The 24,539-nt window shown below is 39.0% G+C and overlaps 1 protein-coding gene across 1 annotated transcript; it reads left to right on the forward strand.

Annotated features, from left to right (window-relative positions):
• The first annotated feature begins 1,020 nt into the window (after nucleotides 1–1,020).
• On the forward strand, nucleotides 1,021–23,098 carry EIF1AX (eukaryotic translation initiation factor 1A X-linked). The gene is made up of 7 exons (XM_025857704.2): nucleotides 1,021–1,277; nucleotides 7,523–7,606; nucleotides 9,970–10,073; nucleotides 10,807–10,857; nucleotides 14,129–14,210; nucleotides 16,842–16,933; nucleotides 19,289–23,098. Exons 1-7 carry the CDS (start codon nucleotides 1,262–1,264, stop codon nucleotides 19,292–19,294), a joined length of 435 nt encoding a protein of 144 aa, XP_025713489.1. The 5' UTR covers nucleotides 1,021–1,261; the 3' UTR covers nucleotides 19,295–23,098.
• Nucleotides 23,099–24,539: the final 1,441 nt, after the last annotated feature.

Raw genomic sequence — 24,539 nt, forward strand, 5'->3', positions numbered from 1 at the left:
TGAGGATTCTCTCCTTGGCTTATAGACAGCCACCTTCTTGTTCACACAGTGTTCCCCTCTGTGCCTGTGTCCTAATCTCCTCTTCTTATAAAGACACCAGTCAATATTGCATTCCCGCCCATAATGAACTCATTTCAACTTAATTACCTCTTTAAAGACCCTACTTTTTTTTTAATTCTTAAAGGACTTCTTTATTTGAGAGAGAGCACACGCGCAGGAGTGGGGCGGGGGGAGAGAGAGAAACAGACCCCCGCTGAGCAGGGAGCCCTAAGCAGGGCTCCATCCCGGGAAAGACCAGAGCCAAAGGCAGACGCTTAACTGACTGAGCTACCCAGGTGCCCCTAAAGACCCTATTTCTAAATACAGTCACATTCTGAGATGTTAGGGGTTAAGAATTCAACATATGAATTTTGGGAGGGCACAGTTCAGCCCATAACCCTGAGTTTATGTCTTCTCCCCTCCCTCCCTTCTGATGTATATTGAGCACCTACTATATATATGCCAGACATTCTGCTAACTGATGGTAATAGTAAGCAACAGATGTAAGTCTTTTATAAAGTAATAACAAATGTCATGCAAATATTATGCGTTGGTAATGGAGATGACCGGAGAGCCTTGCCCTTCCCCTCAGGCTCCCGACCAGGTTGGGTGGGCGAAAGGGCCTAGTTAAAACTAGCTGTGAGATTCGTTAATGAGTCAGCGGCTCAAACCCCGAGACGCGGGCTTGTCACAAAGCAGCAGAGAAGTCTGATGTCAGCCAGCAGCGGGCGCCACCTGAATCCGCCCTTTATTATGACGCCTGGGCCCCGCCCACTCCCTCCCTGACTCCTTCTCCTCCCGGCTCACGGTCCCGCCCCCCGCGTGTTCCTGCGAACTACCGTGAACGCTTCAAAAGCGCGTCACCATCCTCTCTAACAATAGTGGGGGGGGTTGGAGAGGAGAGGGGTAAGGGGGAGGGTGGTCAGTCGGCCACGCCTGCGCCGTAGGGCCGGGGGGGCGGGCCAGCCGGCGCTGGGAGGCGGGGAAAAGCGACGCAAGCAGCCGCGACGCCATTTGCTGCAGCTGAGCGTGGGCGCAGGCGGATCTCGGAAGAACTCGGTCGCGAGACTCTCCCGCGCACGCGAGCCGGCCTGTCTTACCTGCTTGGTACCGCGAGGTCCCACGCGTCGCCCCTGGGGCCCCTCCGAGGAGTCGCCGCTCCCGCCGCCGCAGCCAAGCCCAGGATAGAAGTCGGAAACGCCGGGAGGCTTCCGTCACCGCCATGCCCAAGAATAAAGGTAATGCTGCCTGGACCCCGGGACCACGACTCCGCTCCACCCGGTCTCTCCGGCCCTGCCCCCGGCCTCCGGATTGCCCAGGCCGCAGTGACCTTCCTCTCCGCTGTGCCGCCACACGGCTGCACGATACGGACGCGATTTGGGGCTTGGGAGAGAAGCTGGGAAGTTACTACTGTCTTCCAGTTTGGTCACATTGGGGTGGAGCCGACGCCATTTTTGTAGGGCCTCCTGCGGGAGAATGTGGGCTTTTGCTCCCGATTCGCGCCAGACTGACCGCGGCGCTTTGTGGACCTGTGGGGGAGACCTCCCTGAGGCGGCCAGGGTTTCGCAAATGAGTGCCTTTGGCTTCCTGGGCAAGGAGTTAAGCCCTGAAAGCAGTTCTTAACTTTAAAAGGGTAATGCCTGCTTTAGTGACCAGGTACTCTGTGTATGGGTTTCTTTATGGATAGTTGAGTATTGTTGAGACTACTCCCTCTCCCGTGTAAACCGTGGACGAAACCTTGATGTATATTTACTTATTTAAGGTTCATTTCTAGAGATTTACTATTCCCCATCCCTTTATGGGGTTTAACTTTTTTTTAACCCCCAGAACACTTGTTCCATGTTTATCCAAGTTTTCTATTTTTGTCTCATATGTTGTATATATGTGTTGGGAGTAAAGACCTTTTAATTTTTTAAGTTCCCTCCATTCTGAGGCTAAACGTCCACAAATTACTCGTCTCGAAGATAAATTTATTTGGAATTTCCAAAATGGAAGGTCTAATATACCTAAAAGCAGAGGAGTCCTAAAGAAATTATCCTTTTTTTTTAGACTTAAAGGGTTTTCTGTCTTTTAAGTATCTTTATAATTTCCCAAGGAAATTGTGTCTTTATAAATATTGCTTAAGGTAATGTGTCAATAGAAACAAGGAAACTTGTATTTCCTTCAGGAGAGGAGCATATTACACAAACCACAAGAAGTTTCCTTTGGTTATTCATCCTTGAGACCCCTGCCCTGACCCAGGCCTACTTCTGTTCTCTTTTCTACTTCACAGCTGGCTCCAGGGATTCTATCCCCTGGGGTACTTGGTTGGGGTTCTTTGCAAGATTTGGTGCAGTTCCCTTAGGGCACTCCATTGTCTTCAGAAATCTAACTTGCAGGTCCTTTTTGCAGCATTTTATTGCTAATTATTCTGGGTGAAACAGAGTTCTAAAAAGTCAGTTTTCTTGTAACTTGTCCAATCCTTTATTTCCTTTTAGATGGTAATTGGATCACCTCAGTAAGTATCTTATTCTCACCTTTATTTCTAGTGATGAGATTTCCAATTCCCTCACTAACTCTAAGCTCTGATGGGCAGTAATAGTATCTGTCTTTTAATCACATTGAATTGGCACTTAGTAGATGCTCAATAAATATTTGTTGGGTTAAGTCACCTTTTTGGTTGACTCTACGCTCAGATGAATAATAGGTTCCCCTTTGGTTCCCAGGGAACAGGACTTCTACATTAAATCCCATCTAGTTCACTAGCCTCTTTGAAGGTTATATTCCATTACATGGCAGTAAAAGAGAGAGGCAAGTGATCGGGGTATGGTTAATTCTGATAAATTGACAAGCAATGGATCATTCTTTAAATAATATTTGAAGCATACAAAAAATATAATACAATGAACACCTGGAAGTCTGTTACTCTGAACTTGAAAATTAATCATTTAAAGCCCTTTGTGTCCCCCTCTCCAGTCCCCTCCTCCTGTCTTCCTCTGTTTTTGGAGGTAGTCACCATTCTCAATTTGTTTATCATTTCAGTACTTGTAAAACCAATCTCTTATGTTAGTGCTTTCCAAGACCCCTGAATATTATGAGATGAGGTTTACTAATGTAGAATTAAATTCATGTTTATTTTTTCTTCATTGGAAAAGCCAGAAGCCTTGTGAATATAATTTTGGTGATGGTTTCACAAAAATATAAATTACCACAAACTGTGTTGAATGACTTTTGCTTTGGACTGATTCTTACCAGCTTATTTCCTCTAGAATCCTCTAGATACTTTTAGCTTATTACCTCAGGAAAAAGGGTATCTTTTGGTCCACTCAAGAAGACTATTTGAGGTAAGGCGCTCCCACACTTTGAGTAAGTTACTACCTTTGCTTTTAAAATCGCCACTCCTTTAGGAATGTATGGACTACTCTGGACTGATTCAAAGAATTGCCCAACTTGGGTGTATAACTCAGTAAACAAAGCTGGTAGGGTCCTTGCCCTAATGGAGCTCTCACTCTGGTTTGAAGATTTGGCATGAATGGCATGGAGCAGAAGATACTTTTTCTAGGAAATCCGTTTTCATGTCCCCTAAGAATGCCTCATACTGAACTCTAAGGACACTGGGTGGGTCAGGAAATTGTAGAGGCCCACCTGACAATAGTACAGAGCATTGTGAGACTTACCCCAGGACAGGTAACATGTACTTGGTTCTAGAAGTTATGTGTCTGTCTTTGCAGTGGCCGCGTGCACATTCTTGATTCTGTTTGGGCTGTGAACCTTTTGCTGCTTCCAGGTTCTTCCCATGAGTTCTTTAATATCACTACCACTTACAGCCTTTCTCCCACCTTTTGAAAAAGGCCACTAGTGTGGTTTTAGATTCTGGAATGGGAACAAAATGCTGTGGAGAGGTACCCTAATGTGAGGGCCAGGAACAACAACAAAAAAGATTAGGTTTGAATCTCTTCACCCCCACACACTGAAATATGTAAAGTGAGTTAATTCTCTGAGCTTCGGTGAACTCTGATAAACTGGGGATAAATGACCTATTCATAGGGTGATTCTGACAAGTAAAATGGGTGGCTTAAGTGTATAGTGGTTAAGAGTATAGTTAACTGGGGTGGGGTCTTATTCCTCACTTCAAATCCTGGATCTCACGTCTTATGATAGAGCCTTGGATAAGTCACTTAACCTTTCAAAGACTGTTATCTCTTGGGAAATGAAGAGAAAATGGTACCTATCTCATAGGCATAGGCTTGTTAAGGGTAAGTTACTGGGACAGTGAAAAATCTACTTGGATTAAAGCATAAGATAGTGGAAGAGAAGTATTAAGAGTTAAGAGGTAGATTGGTGTGGTTCGTAGGTTGAGAGATATATATATATTCTTTAAGGTGATCATGTTGTCACTGACAGAAACAAGGGTATTGATTTAGGACCAGCTTTGTAAAAAATAAAAATAGAGTTTTGAATAAAATCGAGCTTGAGAGGACAGTACCATTCACTGGAGCCATTAGAAATATGATACCAATGCTTGGTTGAAAATAGTGGGCTTAGATGTAAAATTATTAGCATAGAAGTGATAGGTGAGAAAAATTAATTTCCTTAGAGAGTGGGTTGACAGTGGGAATTTGGAATTAATGAAGCTCCAGAGGAATAGGCATAATTGGGGGGGGGGGTGGCTGGTAAAAGTCAATAGTGCAAGTGGCCCTTTAAAAGTCAGAAGAGTTGGGGGAAATGATCATTAGTGTCATTTAAAGTGTGTAAAACAAGGGGAGGGGGAGAATTACAGTTTTTTAAGGACAGCAGTAGATAGAATTCTAGAATCCTAAATGGTAGAAGGAATGTAGGAATGTAGAGGTACTTGGATCTTCTGTTCTAACTCCTTCATTTTACATAGTCTGTAACTGAGATCCTGAGAGGTTTTTGTGAAAGCCCCTTTCATCCTTTACTTCTCCCTCCCTCTACATCTGGTCATCATTCTCTTGTTTCCATCTCAGAAATATCCCTCCTGTTTTTCTCTTCCTCTTCGTGGCTAGGCTAGGCCTGCTTCACTGTATAGTTTTCGTTGAGGTTTTTTTTTTTTTTGGGTAGTAAGTATATTTACCATTCAAATTTCAAAAAGTATGAAAAGTGAAATCTCTTTCCTAAACATGTCCCATTGTAAACCAGTTCTCCTCACAGGCAGTCATTGTTAACCTTTTTTGTACATGCCTTTCCAGAGGTATTTTATGTATATATAAGCAAATATGAATATGCAGCTTGTTTGCTTTCTTTTGAAAACAAATTGTCTCCCATCCAAGTGCTAACCAGGCCCAACCCTGCTCCCGCAGTCTGGATTTTGCTGATTGCATCCTATTTGCATCTTGCTTTTTATTGTTTTTTTTCCTACATCCCACTGTTTGTTTATTATTATTAAAATATAATGTATTATTTGTTTCAGGGGTACAGGTCTGTGGTTTATCAGTCTTACACAACACCCAGCACTCACCACAACACATACCCTCCCCAGTGTTCATCACCCAGCCACCTCATCCACCCACCCCCTCCGCTCCAGCAACCCTCAGTTTGTTTCCTGAGATTAAGAGTCTCTTATGGTTTGTCTCTCCCGTCTTGTTTTATTTTTTTCCTTTCTTCCCCTATGATCCTCTGCCTTGTTTCTCAAATTCCACATATCAGTGAGATCATATAATTGTCTTTCTCCGATTGACTTATTTCGCTTAGCATAATACCCTCTAGTTCCATCCACGTCATTGCAAATGGCAAGATTTCATATTTTTTTGATGGCTGCATAATATTCCATTGTGTATATATACCACATCTTTATCCATTCATCTGTCGATGGACATCTGGGCTCTTTCATAGTTTGGCTATTGTGGACATTGGTGCTATAAATACTGGGGTGCATTTGCCCCTTCGGATCACTGTATTTGTATCTTTGGGGTAAATACCCAGTAGTGCAATTGCAGGGTCGTAGAGTAGCTGCTTTTTATTGTTTTTTATTGGACTTTGTTGTTTTTTTTTTTTAAGATTTTATTTATTTGGAGAGAGTACACATGAGGAGGGCTGGGGGGCCCATGTGGGGCTCTATCCCAGGACCTGGAGATCATGAACTGAGCCCAAAGCATACTGACTGAGCCACCCAGGTGCCCCTGGACTTTGTTTTTTTTAGATTAGTTACATTTGTAGGGAAATGAGCAGAAACTAGAATTCTCATATTACCCCAGCATGATGTTAACATCTTACATGAGCCAGTATAGATACATTATTACTAACAAGTCCATAGGTTACATTAAGGTTCATTCTTTATGTTGTACATTGTGTGGGTTTTGACGAATGTATAATGACATGTATCCACCATTACAGTATCATACAGAATAGTAATTTAACTGCCCTGAAAGTCCTCTGTGTTCCACATATTCATCAGCCCTCTCCCCAACTCATGTCAACTACTGATTTTTTTATTTTATTTTATTTTTTTTACTGTGTCTATAGTTTTGCCTTTTCCAAAATGTTGTAATCATACTATTCAGCCTTTACGGGTTCCTTCTTTCCCTTAACAGTTTGCATTTAAGGTTCTTTAATGTCTTTCGGGAACTTGATAGCTCATTTCTTTTTATTGCTCCATTGTGTCAATGAACCACAGTTTGTTTATTCACCTACTGAAGGACATCTTGGTTGTTTCCAAGTTCACAAATTAGTGCCTTGTGTTTTTAACTTCAAATACTTTGCTCAGTGAATCTTTCCTACCCGGTATAAGATAAAACTCTCAAAGCAGCCAGAGTTGTTTTCCCTCTACCACAAAATCAATGTATCCTATTCCAGGAGCTATAACTTGACCCCCAGCCCCCACCCCAAGTCATCCTACTTGATTGAACTCAGACTTTTCATGGGGAGGTCCTGTAAAAGAGGGAGCTTATTTATATAGAAATTTATGGGTAACCCGTTATATCTCCCACCCTGGCCCTTGTGGGTCACTGTAGGAGGGGTTCACTGAGAAATGTGCTCAACCAAGTGGTCATTATGGTCCAGGAACTTTGGTCACTGAACGCAGATGTTCTCAGGGATCTATATAATTTTATGTAATACCTTCTTCTGGTTTATTTGTATTTTATGTCAGAAATAACCCAAAAGGAATTTTTTTTTTAAGATTATATTTATTTATTCATGAGAGACAGAGAGGGAGGGAGAGAGAGAGAGAGAGGCAGAGGGAGAAGCAGGCTCCCAAGGAGCAGGGAGCCCAATGCGGGACTCAATCCCAGGACTCCGGGATCATGACCTGAGCCGAAGGCAGATGCCCAACCATCTGAGCCACCCAGGCACCCCCCAAAAGGAATTTCTAAGAAGGGTAGGGGAGTGATGTGTTTGATATCATTGGAAATTGTAAATTTAATATGATTGGGTGACCACATTAGGTGAATTTTTAAATTTAAATGATTTTTTAAAGGCATGTTGTGAGTCATTTATTTCTTTAATACTATTGTACAGATAACGTCTTTATCTTTAAAACCATCAGGTAAAGGAGGTAAAAATCGACGCAGAGGTAAGAATGAGAATGAATCTGAAAAAAGAGAGCTGGTGTTCAAAGAAGATGGACAAGGTAAGCATTTCTGTGAGGGTTTTTTTTTTAGTAACAGTTTTCTTTTTTTTAATATGGAATTTCAATGTCTAAACATGAAAGACAGAACTATTCATAACCCTGAGCAATGACATCCTATGCCCCTCTTTGCCCTTCTCTGTTCCTCAGCCCTTCACGCCTCTCTAGAGTGCCTCTAATCATTCCCTGGTATCCTGTGTGCAATGAGGATTGGAGGCATTTCTGTAAATGTCTGGATTTCATTGTTTTGTGCATGAACACTCAAGAATGAATTGTACAGTTCAGAGGGAATTAAGCCTCAAAAGCTGAGGTTAACAATTGGCATGATTTAGTAGACCGTTTTTGATAGTAAATGGTGCTTCGTAGTATTTTTATTAGACCATGGATTTTTGAGGGATGAATTAGAGGCCTTTCCCTCACTTCCTAATGCCATTAGCATATAATTTCAGGACATAGAATACAGTGAAACTGAACAATTGACTTTTCCAAACTAAGATGCATAACACTAGTTTCCTGTATTTTTGAGCAATTTCAAACCTTTGGGAAAGTCGCAGTATTAATACAGTGAACTCCCTTAAACCCTTCACTGTGTGTGTGTGTGTGTGTGTTCCTTGAACCATTTTAAAGCTTGCAGGTTGCAGACATGATACTTTTACCTTACCTGCTGCATTATGTTTCTTAAGGATATTCTCTTACATAATCACAATAGAATTAAATCACACTCAGATAATTTAAAATGAATATATTATATATCTAGTATATAATCTGTTTTTGAAGTTTCCAGTTATCCCAATAATTTCCAGCATATTTTAACAAAGAACTTTTTTTGATTGTCTTTTTATAGAACTTCGGTGGATTTTGTTCATGGCTGTGTTTATATAAGCCACTAAAAATGAAGCGTGTTTTGTGGCTAAAAGACCTTTTTGTTTCTTAGCGTTAGTCAGGCTTGCCTCCATTAGCAGTTGACTTCATTATGACCACCACTACTTTTTTCGTATTTTTTCCTCACCTTTTTTTTTTTTTTTTAAGATTTTATTTATTTGACAGAGACACAGCGAGAGAGGGAACACAAGCAGGGGGAGTGAGAGAGGCTGCCTTTGAATTGGCCCACCACGTTGTGGCTCTAGGTTCAGTATATTCTGAGCAAGTCACTTCAGCATGCTAACCCCACAGTTGAGCCTTTCAAAGTTAGGTCTCACCATACTTAAAATCAGTGGATATTCCCTTTGGGGGTCAGTCTTATGTACAAGTTGAGTAAGCTAAAGGTTCTGAAGCAATGCCCGCCTCCGCCCCAGGTCTTCTGTCATTTAATGACAAGAGCAGAACAGACAGGCCCATGTGCAAGCTAATGCTCATCATCTCAGTTTTCCAAATGGCAATAAAACCAGGTGGATTCCTGGGTTTCCTTTTGGAAAGATTTTGATTAAAAGTTGGGCATTTTGCCTGAGAACATCTTTCTGGCTTTACAAAAACTTTAGAATAATGACTTTTCTAATATAACAAAGACATTACTGGGGCGCCTGGGTGGCTCAGTCAGTTAAGTGTCTGCCTTCAGCTCAGGTCATGATTCCAGGGTCCTGGAATCGAGCCCCACATCGGGCTCCCTGCTCACCTGGAAGCCTGCTTCTCCCTCTCCCTCTGACCCTCCCCCCACTCATGCTCTCTCTCACTCTCGCGCTCATTCTCTCTCTATCTCTCAAATAAAATCTTAAAAAAAAAAAAAAACAGACATTACTAGCATTAAGCTACTTGTATTTGCCAAATGTACCAAAAATTGTGTTGAGATTAGCCTCTGAAGGATCTGAGGGAAAGGAGATCCAAGTTTGGGAGACGTTCCAAATGTGAGAGATTGATGAGGTGTAATGTACGTTTTCAGGCATGCTGCCTTGGTCTCCAAAATTAAGCATACAGTTATGAAGATAGTAGTCCTTCTGCTTATTCAAATGAGTAGATAATTAAAGCATTTCCGATAGCAGAGATAGCTTGTTATAGAAATGACATTATGGAGTCTAGATTATGGCTCTGCCATTAGCTTAGTGTTTATTAATCCCTAGTATTTATTTTACACATATTTATTCCTAGTCAATATACCTATGTGTTCTAGTCTGTTTTGTTTTGTTTTAGATTTCTGTATTTATCTTAGGGCGGAGGGAGAGGGAGAGAGAATCTGAAGCAAACTCTGCTGAGCATGGAGCCCGATGTGGGGCTTGATCCCAGAATCCTGAGATCATGACCTGAGCCAAAACTAAGAGTTGAACTGTGCCACCCAGGCTCCCCTGTTCTAGTCAGTTTTGTGTGGACTTTTAAGTTGTCTGTTATGAAAAGTTGAACACTATTCCTGTACACTTTTGTTTTCCCTCCCCCAGAGTATGCTCAAGTAATCAAAATGTTGGGAAATGGACGATTAGAAGCGATGTGTTTTGATGGTGTAAAGAGGTTATGTCACATCAGAGGGAAATTGAGAAAAAAGGTAGGTGTGGAAATTTGTTTTACTTTAAAATTGTGATTAAGAGGGGAAAATGGCTCTATAGTTTTTATGAGTCTAGGATCTCATTTTTGGAAGTTCCCCAAAGATTTCAGTAGAACAGTGATTTACCTATAATAAAACAGCCAACTCTTTGATGGTAATTTTATATGGATTCTATTTAAAGACACATTTGCATCACCTTTGTTTTTTCTACTCAAAATGTTTAGCCTGAATCTAATCATGAAGAAACTATCAACAAATCCAAATTGAGGGAGACTTGCAAAACAAATGGCCTGGCTCTTAATACAATGTTAATGATCTTAAAGGGGGAGGGGGGAACTATTCCAGTTGAATGGAGATGAAAGAAACCTAATGGTTAAATGGGGTAGGTGGCCTATGTTTGGATTCTGGTTTGAGGGTGGGGGCAGTAGTTGTAAAGAGTGTTAAAATAATTTGAATATGAATTGCATTAAGTATTATGGTGATAATAAATTTCCTGAATGGGCTGCCTTGAAAAAGAATGATTAATTTCCTATCATAGTGGGTGTTGAGGCAGATATATTAATTGGGTAAAAATCCCTCCAACTCTGATTTTTATATGGGTATTTTTTAATCCCGTTACCAAGTATAGGTACTTCACCCACAGTTGGGTGAATAGTATTTTATGGAAAGACTGACTCAATGTTGCTTTGATTCTTTATTTTTAAATATGACATGCAGTGACTTTCTTTCCTAGGTTTGGATAAATACTTCAGACATTATACTGGTTGGTCTCCGAGACTATCAGGTAAAAATGTGTGTGTGTGTGTGTGTGTATTTTTTTTTTTTTTCTCATCGTTCACTTGGTTGAATTTTGTGAGCCATTAATGCTTAGAACTTTCGTCATGACTGTATTTGACCGGTTTCACCCCAGCATGCTGCTCACCACTGTGTCAACAAACATTTCGTAAGGGCCAGTTAAGTTTTTTAGGTATTGTGCTAGGTACCCTAGGCATCGTGGTTCCCAAATGGTCATTCTGTGGAGTCTACATTTTCGCTGTGGAAAAAATAACAGGCAATGTGAATTTTTCATAAAGCTAAATGGTCTTTTTTTCCCCTTTTTTGATATTTAAAAAGTTTCCTTTTTTGGAATGAGTGATGTTATATAGTGGTGGTTTTGTTCGTGTTCTTATTTGTTAAAATAAAAATTTAATCTTACGTTGGACCTCCCATGGCAATTTTTCTTTTCTTTTTAATTTATACGTGTTGAAATCAAAATCTGGAAACTGTTACTGTAGTGGATACACCTGAATGAGTCAAGCTCCCATCCCAGAAAGTGTTTATGGCCTGGTAGTGAAAAAAATAAGACAGGCACACAAGTAATTACAGTACAAACCATGATAGAATTTGAGCACTTAGAGGAAAAAATGGTACTTCCCCTTCATGATCTCAACCTGGAGACTACTCATTGTGGGTCTCTGTAGTCCGTTTGGTTTCTACCTATTGGAACTCATCACCATATATTTAATCACATCGTGAGTGACATTTCTGTTTTTATAACCTTGATCCTGCTTTGATTTTTTTTAAGATATATATTCCAGAATAAAGAATTAAAATCTTCATTTTAAATTAGTGGTTCTCAACCATGAGTGAATTTTTTCCTCCAGGGACCATTTGGCGGTACCTGGAGACATTTCTGGTTGTCACAACTGGGGGAGGCAGTGTTGTTGGCATATAATGGAAAGTGACCAGGGGTGATGCTAAATATCCTACATTGCACAGGACAGTCCCTACAACAAAGAATTAACCCAGCCCAAAATGTGAACAATGCAAAAAAAGCCTGCTTTAATTAATACCATTTTGGGTTGCCTGAGTGGCTCAGGTAAGCATCCGACTCTTGATTTCAGCTCAGGTCATGCATGATCCCAGGGTCATGAGATCAAGCCCTGCATTGGGCTCCTTGCTGGGTGTGGAGCTTGCTTAAGATTCTCAGGCGCCTGGGTGGCTCGGATGATTAAGCGTCTGCCTTCGGCTCAGGTCATGATCCCAGGGTCCTGGGATCGAGTCCTGCATCAGGCTCTCTGCTCCTTGGGAGCCTGTTTCTCCCTCTGCCTGCCTCTCTCTCTCTGTCTCTCATGAATAAATAAATAAAATCTTAAAAAAAAAAAAGATTCTCACTCTCCTGTGTCCGTCCTGCCCTGCCCCCCAACCCCCGACAGGGGTGCACTCTCTCTCTAACAAAACAAACAAAATACCATTCTGATGTCCAATTTCTTCTTTTGATCTTAAAAATAGCCCCAGAAGTAGGAAGGATAATTAGTTCTGTTTGACAGATAAGGAAACCAAGGTTTGAAAACAGGTACCATTCTTTTTTTTTTAAAGATTTGATTTATTTATTTGACAGAGACACAGCGAGAGACGGAACACAAGCAGGGGGAGTGGGAGAGGAAGAAGCAGGCTTCCCACTGAGCAGGGAGCCTGATGCGGGGCTCAATCCCAGGACCCTGGGACCATGACCTGAGCTGAAGGCAGATGCCAAACGACTGAGCCACCCAGGCGCCCCAAAAACATGTACCATTCTGACTCTAAAATGACAGACAAGATCAACTTTCTGATTCTTAAATCTCCCACAAACCACCTTCTCTACCCTTGTCACTTAAAGGGTGATCCAGGGACCAGTGGCATCACTGGCTTTTGGGAACTTGTCAGAAATGCAGGTTTTTGGACCCCACCCCAGTCCTCCTAAATTGGAATATGCATTTTAACAATTTACCTTTGAGCTTCTATAAACATTACAGTTCAAGATATACTGGTTTGAATCACACTGCCTTTGCATCACTGTTCCTCTTTGTAGCCATCAGGACCTGCTTTTAGATCCAAAGAACTTTTTGAAGTTGAAACAATCAACTTCAATACTTTTTCTTCTTAACTGAGTTGGATTCTTTTCAAATGGGAAAGTGTGAACATTCTATGGCAGTAATTTTCAGTGGGACGTTTGCATCAGAACCACTTAAAAGAGCTTTTAAAAATACAGATTCATGAGCTTCACTCCATTTCTACTAATCTATCTTCAGGAAATAGGCTCCACTGGAGATTCCAGTCAGTTCATATTCTAAGAACCACTGATTCATGGAAAGGTATATTAATTTCCTTAGGTGATTACGCAGTCTCAATTTTTTAGACTGTTTAATCCTGTAAATTACGGTCCCAGGGAATTTTTGTATTTCAAAAGACTTAATAGGGTGCCTGGGTGGCTCAGTCATTAAGCGTCTGCCTTGGGCTTAGGTCATGATCCCAGGGTCCTGGGATCGAGCCCCATGTCGGGCTCCCTGCTTGGCAAGAAGCCTGCTTCTCCCTTCCACTCCCCCTGCTTGTGTTCCTTCTCTCGCTGTGTCTCTCTCTGTCAAATAAATAAAAATCTTTAAAAAAAGACTTCTAATCAAAGGATAATAGTAAATAACTTAGAAAAGATTGGGTTTGCACAGTTCTCTTTTTAAAGTGAGATCTGTAAATATCTTCCTTAAGCTTGTTGATCGTCATTCATTTATGCATGTAAGCAGCTTCATACTATATAATCCTAAGGATGTTTTTTAGAAGGTAGGAGAAAACTTTATTTTTTAAGTTGTTTGTTTTGATACTTCTCTTTTTTTAAGCTTTTGAGAGAGAGAGAGCACAAGCAGGGTGAGAGGCAAAAGGGGAAGGAGAGGAACAAGCAGACTCCCTGCTGAGCAGGGAGCCTGATGCAGGGGCCCCATCCCAGGACCCCGAGATCATGACCCAAGCTGAAATCAGATGCTTAACCGACTGAGCCACCCAGGTGCCCATAATACTTATTTTTTTTAACTTTAATTCTGGTATAATTAACAATATAGTCATTCAACATTACGGAAATTATAGTGTATATGGAAAGTGACCCAGTGCTCATGACAGCAAGTGCACTGGGTAGGAGAAAACTTTAAAATGTGAAAAAAGATTGTAACGACCGTTTTTAATTTTTTTATCCAGTTTGAAAATGATTTGGGATAATAATGGATAATATTTTGGCATAATCTGTTCTAAAAGTTAATTGTCTTTTTCAGGATAATAAAGCTGATGTAATTTTAAAATACAATGCAGATGAAGCTAGGAGTCTGAAGGCATATGGCGAGCTTCCAGAGCATGGTAATGTCTAAGTTATTTTATTGACCTGCCATATGGTGTTAGTACTTGGTGTTATTTAGGTGAAGGAATTTTGGTAGAATTTTGCATATTTACTTTTGTGCTTACATGGTTCATTTTAAGTATGCCTGCTTATACTTCATAATACTGGATACCTTAAGAAAAAAGTAACTGGGATTCTGTCCTTAATAAATACAGTCTTTGGTGTGGAGTTACACTTTATAAACTCTGAACTTCTGCCTAATACCAATCAAAGGAATACTTTCGTTACAGTATTTATTTCACAGTAACTTTCTCAAGAGATTGTCAGTGTTCATCTACTTTAAATGTAAAGCAAGGATAGTAGTTACTCTTGTTGATTTTTATAAAGTTTTCAGTTCTTACCCTAGTATCATAAGATCCCATAGGATTTTTTAAAACCAACATTCTTTGTTTCTCTGTTACCAATACAAAAGTTATGCATTCTTTTTTTTTTTAAGATTTTATTCATTTCAGAGAGGGAGGGTGAGAGAGAGAGAGCAAGCAAGCATGAGTTGGGGGAGGAGGGGGAGGGGGAGAAGCAGACTCCCTGCTGAGCAGAGAGCCTGATATAGGGATCCTTCCCAGGAGTCTGGGATCATGACCTGAGCCAAAGGCAGACACTTAACTGACTGAGCCACCTAGGCACCCCAAAAGTTATGCATTGTTATGCGGAAAACTTAAATAAAACAAAAATAAGTCCCTCATAACCTCACCAAAGGGGAAATGTCCTTTACATACTACTTTGTAAGCCTACCTTTTTCATTTGATGTTTTTGTTTTGTAGTGTTTTTTGTTTGTTTTGGTTCTCTTGCATATTATTATGAAAACAATATTTTACTTAAGCATGAAAAGCCTACTGAAATTATTTCCATGACATTTTCAGTCTAGGAAATGCTAGTATATTGGGGACTAGGACCAGCACCTCCCAGTTCATTTTCATTGCTTAGGGGTAATCATGATTTGACTAAAGTTTCTGATTGATGAGTCTGTCTGGTGATGGGTAAGTTGTTAGCATGTGCTCTAACCATTTTTTTAGGCATAACTGGAAGTTGTAATAGTTTCAGAATTTGTGTAACTGGAGCCTGCCTTACTAAAAATATCTTTGTGAAATAGTTGGGACTACATCACCCTAAAAAGCTTTTGCACAGTGAAAGAAACCAACAAAACAAAGTGGCAACCTATTGAATAGGAGAAGATACTTGGCAAATGATGTATCTAATAAATGGTTTATATCCAAGATATGTAAAGAACTCCTACAGCTTGGGGTGCCTGGGTGGCTCAGTTGATTAAGCGTCTGCCTTAGGTTCAGGTCATTATCCCAGGGTTCTGGAATCGAACCCCACATCGGGCTCCCTGCTCAGCAGGGGAGTCTGCCTCTCCCTCTGCCCCTCCCCCTGCTCATGCGTGCGTGCTCGCTCAAATAAATTAAAAAAGATTTTATTTATTTGAGAGCAAAAGTGAGAGGTCACAGAGGGGAGATCACTGACTGAGCCACCCAGATGCCCCAAATAAAATCTTAAAAAAAAAAAAAAAACTACAACTGAATGCCTAAAAATCCTCCCAAATAATCCAGTTAAAAGTGGGCAGAGGACCTGAATAGACACTTTACACAGAAGACGTAGGAAGGCCAATAGGCCTGTGAAAAGAGCTTAGCATCACTAATCATCAGGGAAATGCAAATCAAAACCATCCCCTCGCCCCAGTCAGAATATCTGGTATCAAAAAGACAAATAACAAGTGTTGGTGAAGATGGGGAGAAAAAGGAACCCTCGTGCACCATTGGTGGGAATGAAAACTGGTGCAGCTACTGTGGAAAACAGTATGGAAGTTCCTCAAAAAATTAAACATAAAAATACCATTCAATTCAGTAATTCCACTACTGGATATTTACCCACAGAAAACGAAAGCACTTACTTGGAAAAATGTGTGTACCCTTGTGTTTATTGCAGCATTATTTACAATAGCCAAGATACGGAAGCAACTCAAGTGTCCACTGATAGATAAATGGATAAAGAACATATGGTTGACACACACATACACTGGAGTATTACTCAGACATAAAAACAGATGAAATCTTGCCATTTGTAATAACATGGTTGGACCTTGAGGGTATTATGCCAGGTGAAATAAATCAGAGAGACAAATACCATATGATTTCAATTAGACATGTGGAATCTAAAAAAACAAAAAAATGAACAAACAGCAAAGAGAGAAATAGACTCATAAATCTAGAGGAGATAAACCAGTGGTTGCTGGGGGGTTGGGGGGGTAGGTGAAATCGGTGAAGGGGATTAAAAGTTACAAACTACCAGTTCTAAAATAAGTCACAGGGATGAAAAGTGCAGCATGGGGAATATAGTCAATAATATTGTAATAACTTTGGTGACAGATGGTAACTATGTTTATTCTGGTGAACATATTGTAGTAGCGTATATAATTGTCAAATCAACTATATTGTGCACTTGAAATTAATATATATGTCAACTATACTTGAATTGGTATGTTTGACTCAAGAGTCTTTATACTTCAACATTTAGTATCAGACCACTTTTAGTGCACAGTTACTCATTTTAATATCATCTTGGTTATATGAGTGTGTTTATTGTTTCTTTAGCTAAAATCAATGAAACTGATACATTTGGTCCTGGAGATGATGATGAAATTCAGTTTGATGACATTGGAGATGATGATGAAGACATCGATGATGTGAGTAGATGCATCTTGCATTTTCCAACTTTTGTTTCTGAATTATCCGCAGAGAAACCAGCCTTTTCTCCTATCTTTTAAACTAAAAATGTTGAATAGTTAAATTAGGGTATATTTCAAGACTTGTCCATGAATTAAAATAGTATAATATAGAAAGAAGACAACTAGTCAAACTGTTAAACTTTGAAAATTCTTAAAATCTTTTCAACATTTCGGGCGCCTGGGTAGCTCAGTCGCTAAGCATCTGCCTTCGGCTCAGGTTGGGATCGAGCCCCACGTCGGGCTCGCTGCTCGGCGGGAAGCCTGCTTCTCCCTCTCCCACTCCTCCTGCTTGTGTTCCCTCTCTCACTATGTCTCTCTCTGTCAAATAAATAAATCTTTAAAAAAAAAATCTTTTCAACATTTCTTCCAGAAAAGGTGAGTATTTGTTTTGGCGATATGAATGCTAGGCATTGGAATCATAACTTGTTTAAAAGTGTCTAAAGAGATACTAGTATGTTAAAAGAAGAATCTTGTTTGAACAGCTTGATATGAAGCATTGGAATTACAACATTTTTTTAGAAGATTTTATTTAGTTGTTTTAGAGAGAGCACATGGGAGGTGGGCAGAGGGAGAGAGAGAATCCAGAGCAGACTCTGCCCTGATCATGGATCCCAACGCAGGGCTCTGTCCCACAACCCTGAGATCATGGCCTGAGCCAAAACCAAGAGTCAGACGCTTGACCAGCTGAGCCACCCACACACCCCAAAAGGTCTCAAATTTAACAAGACTTTTATCATATGTTGTAATTCCAGGGGCGCCTCTCTCCCTCTGCCCCTCCCCCAAATGTGTGATCTCTTTCTAAAATAAATAAATCTTTAAAAAGTTGAGACCTTTTGCCAATTACTTAGGACAATCTGTTGGATATGCCCTGTTGCCAAACTCTTGGTTTGGAGTTGGTGTGTTTTAGGAAAATGTATTATTTTTCTGAAAGGTAAAGCAGTGATGCTCACAAGAGCAAATGCCCTTTTGCTGTTAACAGTATTCAAATGAAATTCATACTTAGTTTCTGGCAATATAAATAATTGTAGTAGTATTATAAGTTATTCCTAACTCCAGTGTGGGCTCTTTTTCAACTTCTTAAAGTAAAAATGTAGTTCAGAACCCACATGTGTATATAAATCTAAAAATAATTATGCTTATGTTTGTTTGGTTTGATTCAAAGATGAAATTTTAGTGTACCTGGGGCAGTTGTTCCTAAGACTGTGCAACACAATTACCAGAGCCTTTCAGAAATACTAAGGCTCATCTTCGGGAAGTCTGAGTTAGGCATCAGAAGTGATAACCCACTACCAGGATTCTATAATTAATATTTTTATACCTGATTTATCATATATATCTAACTATCTTTATTCATCCATCAATCCATCTTATATTTTGATGCATCTTCAGACCATTTAGAATACTCAGGGTGAATTAAGGATTTGAGTATATATCCTCCATGTGTATATGCGTTTATAAATTTTTACACAGATATATCATTCTTTTTTTAATGTACCTCCCTTTAGAGACCCTGAGCCACAGAATTCTTGTGACTGAATTGTTAATGATACTTTGACAGTAGATTTATTGATTATATTCTGTGACCAGAACCTGACATGGAATTGTGTTGTAAATTAAGGGCAATCCAAACATTTTTAGAGCTGGGGTAGGTCTCTTTTGGAAATTAAGAACCTAATCAGAGAACACTTTTGAATATGAATTTGAATACACTGAGGTGTATTCGTTTAGGAAAATGTATTATTTTCCTAATTGAGGATCTAGACAGGGTTAAGATTTTCTAAGGAAAAAACTTCTGAAATCTATGCCAGTGATGCCTTGGAACTGGACCCAGTAAGCTGGCAGGGAAAGAGATGGTAAAAGATGGTGGATACTAAAGGAATTTGAGTTATCTTGAACGTTTTGCAAGGGTTGCCTTGTTACCACCAGAGAACCCTACTTTTCCAAGACATTTCTCCAGATGGTTTATAGGTATGCTAGCCTTTTTTCCTGTACCCAGGTTGAGAGGAGAATTTGGTTACTGTCAGATTTGTCCCTTTCTCAGATAATACTCCTATGTCTGCTCCCACCCCAGAATAAAAAAATCTCTAACACAAAAGGGAGGAGACAGTAAACTTTATTAGGAATATTCTGCATAGCATGACATTCTGAAAGAGGTTGTAAAGATTTACTGGCAACAAACTGTAATTGAGTAAAACCCTGTGTATAGAATTTCCTCTTCAAAGACAGCCTTAGGGTGTGCAAGCCTCCTTTATGTGGTAGACTGCTGGAATATAAGAATTCTTTCATTTGATCTGATGTTCTTTTCCCTTCCAGATCTAAATTGAATTCAACATTTTACATTCCAATTTCTCTGAGGATTGTTCCAACAATTTGGATTTTGGCTGTGACCTGTTAAAGAAGATTAAAATTTCATTAGCATGAGTGCAATTTGTTAAAGCAGACTGATTTGTTTCTAAGGTATTTCTTTAAAAACTGGTAATCCTGAATTCTCTTAAGTGAAAAGTTAAACCCCCTTTGTTCTTTTGATGTATTGGAGCTTATGGGTAAAAGACCACATCTACTATTTTTAAAAAGAGGGGAGAGATGCATTACTGCCTTTCCTACTTTGACCCCTTCCCGTAAGTAAATGAATGTTCTGAATAAACCATTTGCCCTGCACTCATTATGGATTATGATTAAGCCCTACCTTTGACTAGCCTGTTGACTGTATATTCCAGTTACTTTGATGTTCCCTTGAGATTTTGATACAGTTTAAAGGAGGCAGAACTCTGCATTTGAAGTAAAAAATAATTAGGTCTGTTTTTCATATTTAAGTACCATGTGGCTATTTTTGTACTAATTTTGATATCATATACATTCTTTTCATGATCTTATTTTGCCACTATAAACGTTATCAGCAAAAAAGCATTTCCAAAATGCAGGTTTTAGAACCTGGGTTTTAATAGCAATTTTTAATTTGTAAGGTTAGTAGTTACAGGAATTGAACAGTAGGTGGCACCCAGTCATCTTAACATTGAAACGTTGCTGTAGTTGTCAATTTTTTTTCTTACTGTGCATAGGAAATTTCCCAAACAAGAAAAGATTGTTTTGATCATGTGCATGTATGTAGAATATTTTTAAAGAACAAAAATATTGTTAAAAGTGTCATTTTATTTCAGAAGTCATATACCTATAAGCTATAATTTTGAGTGCTTTATAAACACCTGAATTATGTATAAATGAAAATTTAATTTCCTAACAACTGTACAAACTAAGCCTTTTTCAAACTATCCCTAAGCTGGGAAAAGAGGAGGGGAATAACAATTTACTGAAAAGATGGTTTCTCATTTTAAAATGGGAGAGCTACAGCTGAGAAATATAATAAAGACAATGTCATCTGCAGAGTATATTATACCTTGACTTTGTGTTTAGGATGTATTTTATTGTGTGTAAAGATTTGTTTTGCTTGTATTTGTTTTCAACTCTACAAAGATGAAATTAATGGCTGGGCTATTTAGACCTCACTAGCCACATTGAAATCTTATGCAACTTTAAAAGAAGAGGTCCATCATTAAGGTAATGAAGCTTTTATTCTACCGGTCTCCAGAGGTGTTTTCAATGATGAAAAGTACTACAAAGGGAAATAAACCTTCATGTGGCTTCAAAAAATAAGCAAATCTTCTCTAATCTCATTGCTTATTCCTAAGTGTGCAAACTCTGGAATCAGAATCTGAGGTACTATAAAACATTATTAAATCAAAGAATAGAAATGAGTAGACAGTTGGAATTCATGTTTCTTAATTCTCTGGAGTTCTGAACACTTACCCTAGATGGAATGCATCCAAGACCATAAGCTGGTTTTTTTAAGACTTGTAAGAAACTAGCCTTGAAGAATTAACCTAGTGATTATCTTCATCAAAATCTAAACTTAAGATATTTAGGCTTCTGTACAAAAAGTGTTTTGCTAAATTTGTGGTGTATATATAGATCCTTTTTCCGTGTTGTTTTACCAAGAATGTTGTAACTCTGCATCTGTGGTACAGTTCATGGTAGGGATGGTACAACTCACACATTAGCTTTTCTACTTACCTCCTCTAACAAATATGGTTCGTCTAAAGATTCTTAAATTACAACTATGGTCCCCATTCATGTGTGTGTTAGTGATATTTTTTTTTCCTTGCCTACGTAGTAACAGCTCAATCTAGTGCCATTGCATCCTGGAAAATCTCAAATCATAATGATTATAAAATGGTAAAGGTCTAGGTCATACGCAACACTACTTGGAGGGATTGTTTTATTAAATTTAATGTGAAATTTGTATAGTTTTATTGATTATATTTCAAATGAGAAATGGAAGTGGTTCTTGGTGTTTTTTGTTTTGTTTTTTGGTGTGTGTATGTGTGGTTTGTTGAGTTTCTTTGGTTGGTTTTTGGTTTGTATGGTATTTTTTTGTTGTTTGTTTTTTTGGTTTTGATTTTGGGATTTGTTTGATTATACTCTTTGATTCCCATAACAGAGCTATAAGGTATGCCCTGAGAGAAAATAAAATGTTTGAAATCCAACAATAATGGTTCTTCCTGCTAAGCGGGTATAATAATTATTACTAATGAATTTGATGGGCTTGCATTTTTCATGCAGTGTTGATTCTACTTCCAGTTAGAGTATAAATAAATTGTATTACTAAGGTGGCTCAAGAACCAAACCAAGCATTTTTGTGAAAAAAGACTTGCCAAGATTTAATTGCTTGACTGTTGAATCTTTTTTGAACATCCAGCCTCTTAAGAGATCCTCTTAAGGATCCTGTAAACTATGCATGATGACAGTTCGTGTATTTTATTAAGGAATGGCCTTTGGTTTACTCACCACATCTGCAGAATCATGGCTGTAAATATAGTTGGTTACAAAACTCCTTGTGACTTGTAGTTTAACTTAATCTCCTCTATCTTGTGTAAATATTAAATTATAGGATGGTGAATAACATCTTTAGTACATATAAATTGCTGTCAGTAATGACTTCAGAACAACAGAGTAATCAAATAGGTAAAAGCATGTTTGAAATAAAAATACCTAGCTGGATTTATACTTTATTTGTATTGTTTACAGATTTTAAAGTATCCAGTATTAACTGTAGCTTGATGCTTAAAGTATCAGAATGAAAGTGTGGTTCTTTATGTCGTAACAATTAAGATTCATATTGGTAGGAGATGTTTAGATCTTTGTCCTGCTTAGCCAGAGGAAGTTTCATTTATACTGTTTGGACTCCCATGAACTTGTACACACTACTTTTGTGTTTTTGATTTACCTTAAACTATCATTCTTTTTATCCTTGCTTATTTCTTCCTACTCAGAAAAGAACAAAATCATAAGTCTTACTACAGCCGCATTTAGACACTTAACTTCTCAGGTACAGAGTGAACCAAGGAATTTGGAGAGTATTGGAGTGGATCCTCTTCCCCCCAGCTGCTGGGAACTTAGGAGGCAGTGTGATAGAGAGTGAAGGGAGCATGGGCCCTGGGGTCAGGAGGCCTGTGCCCCAACCCTCACTCTGCCCTTAACCTCCAGGTGACCATGGGCACCTTCTCTCACTTGTGTGAGTTTCAGGCTCCTTACCTGTAAGAATGGGGGTGATGAGAATAGTACCTGCAGAATTGGTAGGAGGATTAATTATGTCTCCATAGGTGTATTGCACCTAGAGCGGTGTCTGCCGCTTTTCACTTGGTATCCAGGACTGTGTAAGATCAAATATGTGCATCTTTTATATTCTCTATTTACCATTTCTTTCACTTGCAGTCTTTGGTTCCTATAATGAAAGAAACTTGTAGAATATATATATTCATATATTCATGTTGACACAATATATAAAATAATTGTTACCACCCTCATTTAATTCAGCATAAGACTAACAGGTCTCTAAATTGCTTAAAGATGGATGTTTTGCAAAATACCAACTATATTTCTTTAGAGAAAGTTTATAGTTATTAATATTGATAGCTCTGGTTATGTTTCATTCTTAAGTCTAATGAGTCCTTTTACTATATAGATTCATGACAGCTAATTAGTATTGACTGATTTGAAGATTTGGACTTATGTAAAAAAAAATGGATGCAAACTATTACAATTAGAAAATAAAATATGAAATAACTTTTAACCGTATGCAGTTGATTCTTTTTGCACTGTTTGACTTTTTTTTTAAACTATTTAAACTTCATGAAGATTCTTTTCTGAAAACCAGTCGTGATTGAGGGGAAATGTATACTTTGTGTTTTATTTTTGTGTTTTTGGTTGTTTGATTTGAATGAATACATTCAGACTCCAAATATGGAGTTGCATTTTGTGAGTGAGTGAGTTTGTTACAAACCTGTGCAGAAGACGTTTCCTAAGGGTAGATCAGTTCTCCATAATGACCTCAAATTGCCCAAATCACATTCAATGGACCGTATTTTGTGCTCTGCAGAGACCCATGGATGAAGCAGATATCCTCTGGCCAACTTGCTTACCTTTTTTTTTCACCCCAACCTGCTCACTTTTTAAAAACGTCTTTTCAGGATGCCTGGGTGGCTCAGTTAAGTGTCTGCCTTCAGCTCAGGTCATGATCCCGGGGTCCTGGGATCGAGCCCTGCATGGGGCTCCCTGATCAGTGAGGAGCCTGCTTCTCCCTCTCCCCTTGCGCCTCCCCCTGCTCATGCTCTCTCTCTCAAATAAATAAATAAATAAATAAAGACATCTCTTCTGTTTGAATCCGGGCTTTGTTCAGTTCACAACTTAATGATGAGCAGATCAAAAAGTAGGGACAGAATCTGACTTTAAGTCCCCTATACCTGATACTCCGTTGCTGGTTTGATCCGCTGGAGTATCAGGTATAGAATTAGTTGGATTTTTGCAAATTTAATAAAAATCAATGCATATTTGTGATTTTAAATACCTTAGAAATCTAAGAATAATTGGAATTTTGTTAACTTAAAAAGTTATCTATCAGAAGCAAATACAGAAACAATCTTAAAAAGCCAATTTTACAGGGCACCTGGGTGGCGCAGTTGGTTAAATGTCCGAATCTTGGTATTGGCTCAGGTCATGATCTCAGGGTCGTTAGCCCGAGCCCCGCTTTGGGCTCCGGAGTCAGTGAGGAATCTGCTTCAGATTCTCTCTCTCTCTGCCCCTCCCACTCATGCTTGCTTGTATGCGCTCTCAAATCTTTTTTTAGGTCAATTTTACTTAAGAATGCCCCTCAGTAACAATAAAAATTATTAATCTCATTAAACCCAGCCCTTGAGTTCACACCTTTTTCATATTGAATGTGACAAAGTAGGAAGTGCTACATAAAGCACTTTTGCATACTGTGAGTAGTAACAGTTGTCTCGAGAAAAAACCCTTGTGTGATTGAGTTGCAAGCTGAATTGGCCACTGTTTTTCATGGAACACTTATTTTTTACTTAGAATTGACAAACCTGGGTTTGTGGTTAACATTTTCTCAAAAATGAATGAGATGAGGCTGTTGCCCCAAGGAAAACAACTGGCAGCATTTGTTGGTGTTGACAGGATTTAAGCTTTTCAAGCAAAAATTACAGGTTTGGAAAAACTATCAGTT

Source organism: Callorhinus ursinus, unplaced genomic scaffold (genome assembly GCF_003265705.2).
Source record: "Callorhinus ursinus isolate GAN/ISIS: 27379988/994484 unplaced genomic scaffold, GSC_fseal_2.0 scaffold16, whole genome shotgun sequence".
NCBI classification, from domain to species: Eukaryota; Metazoa; Chordata; class Mammalia; order Carnivora; family Otariidae; genus Callorhinus; species Callorhinus ursinus.

Coding starts and splice junctions, on each gene's coding strand:
- EIF1AX (XM_025857704.2), top strand. Junction 10,074..10,806: donor GAGGGAAATTGAGAAAAAAG/GTAGGTGTGGAA, acceptor TTTCTTTCCTAG/GTTTGGATAAATACTTCAGA. Junction 14,211..16,841: donor TGGCGAGCTTCCAGAGCATG/GTAATGTCTAAG, acceptor TTGTTTCTTTAG/CTAAAATCAATGAAACTGAT.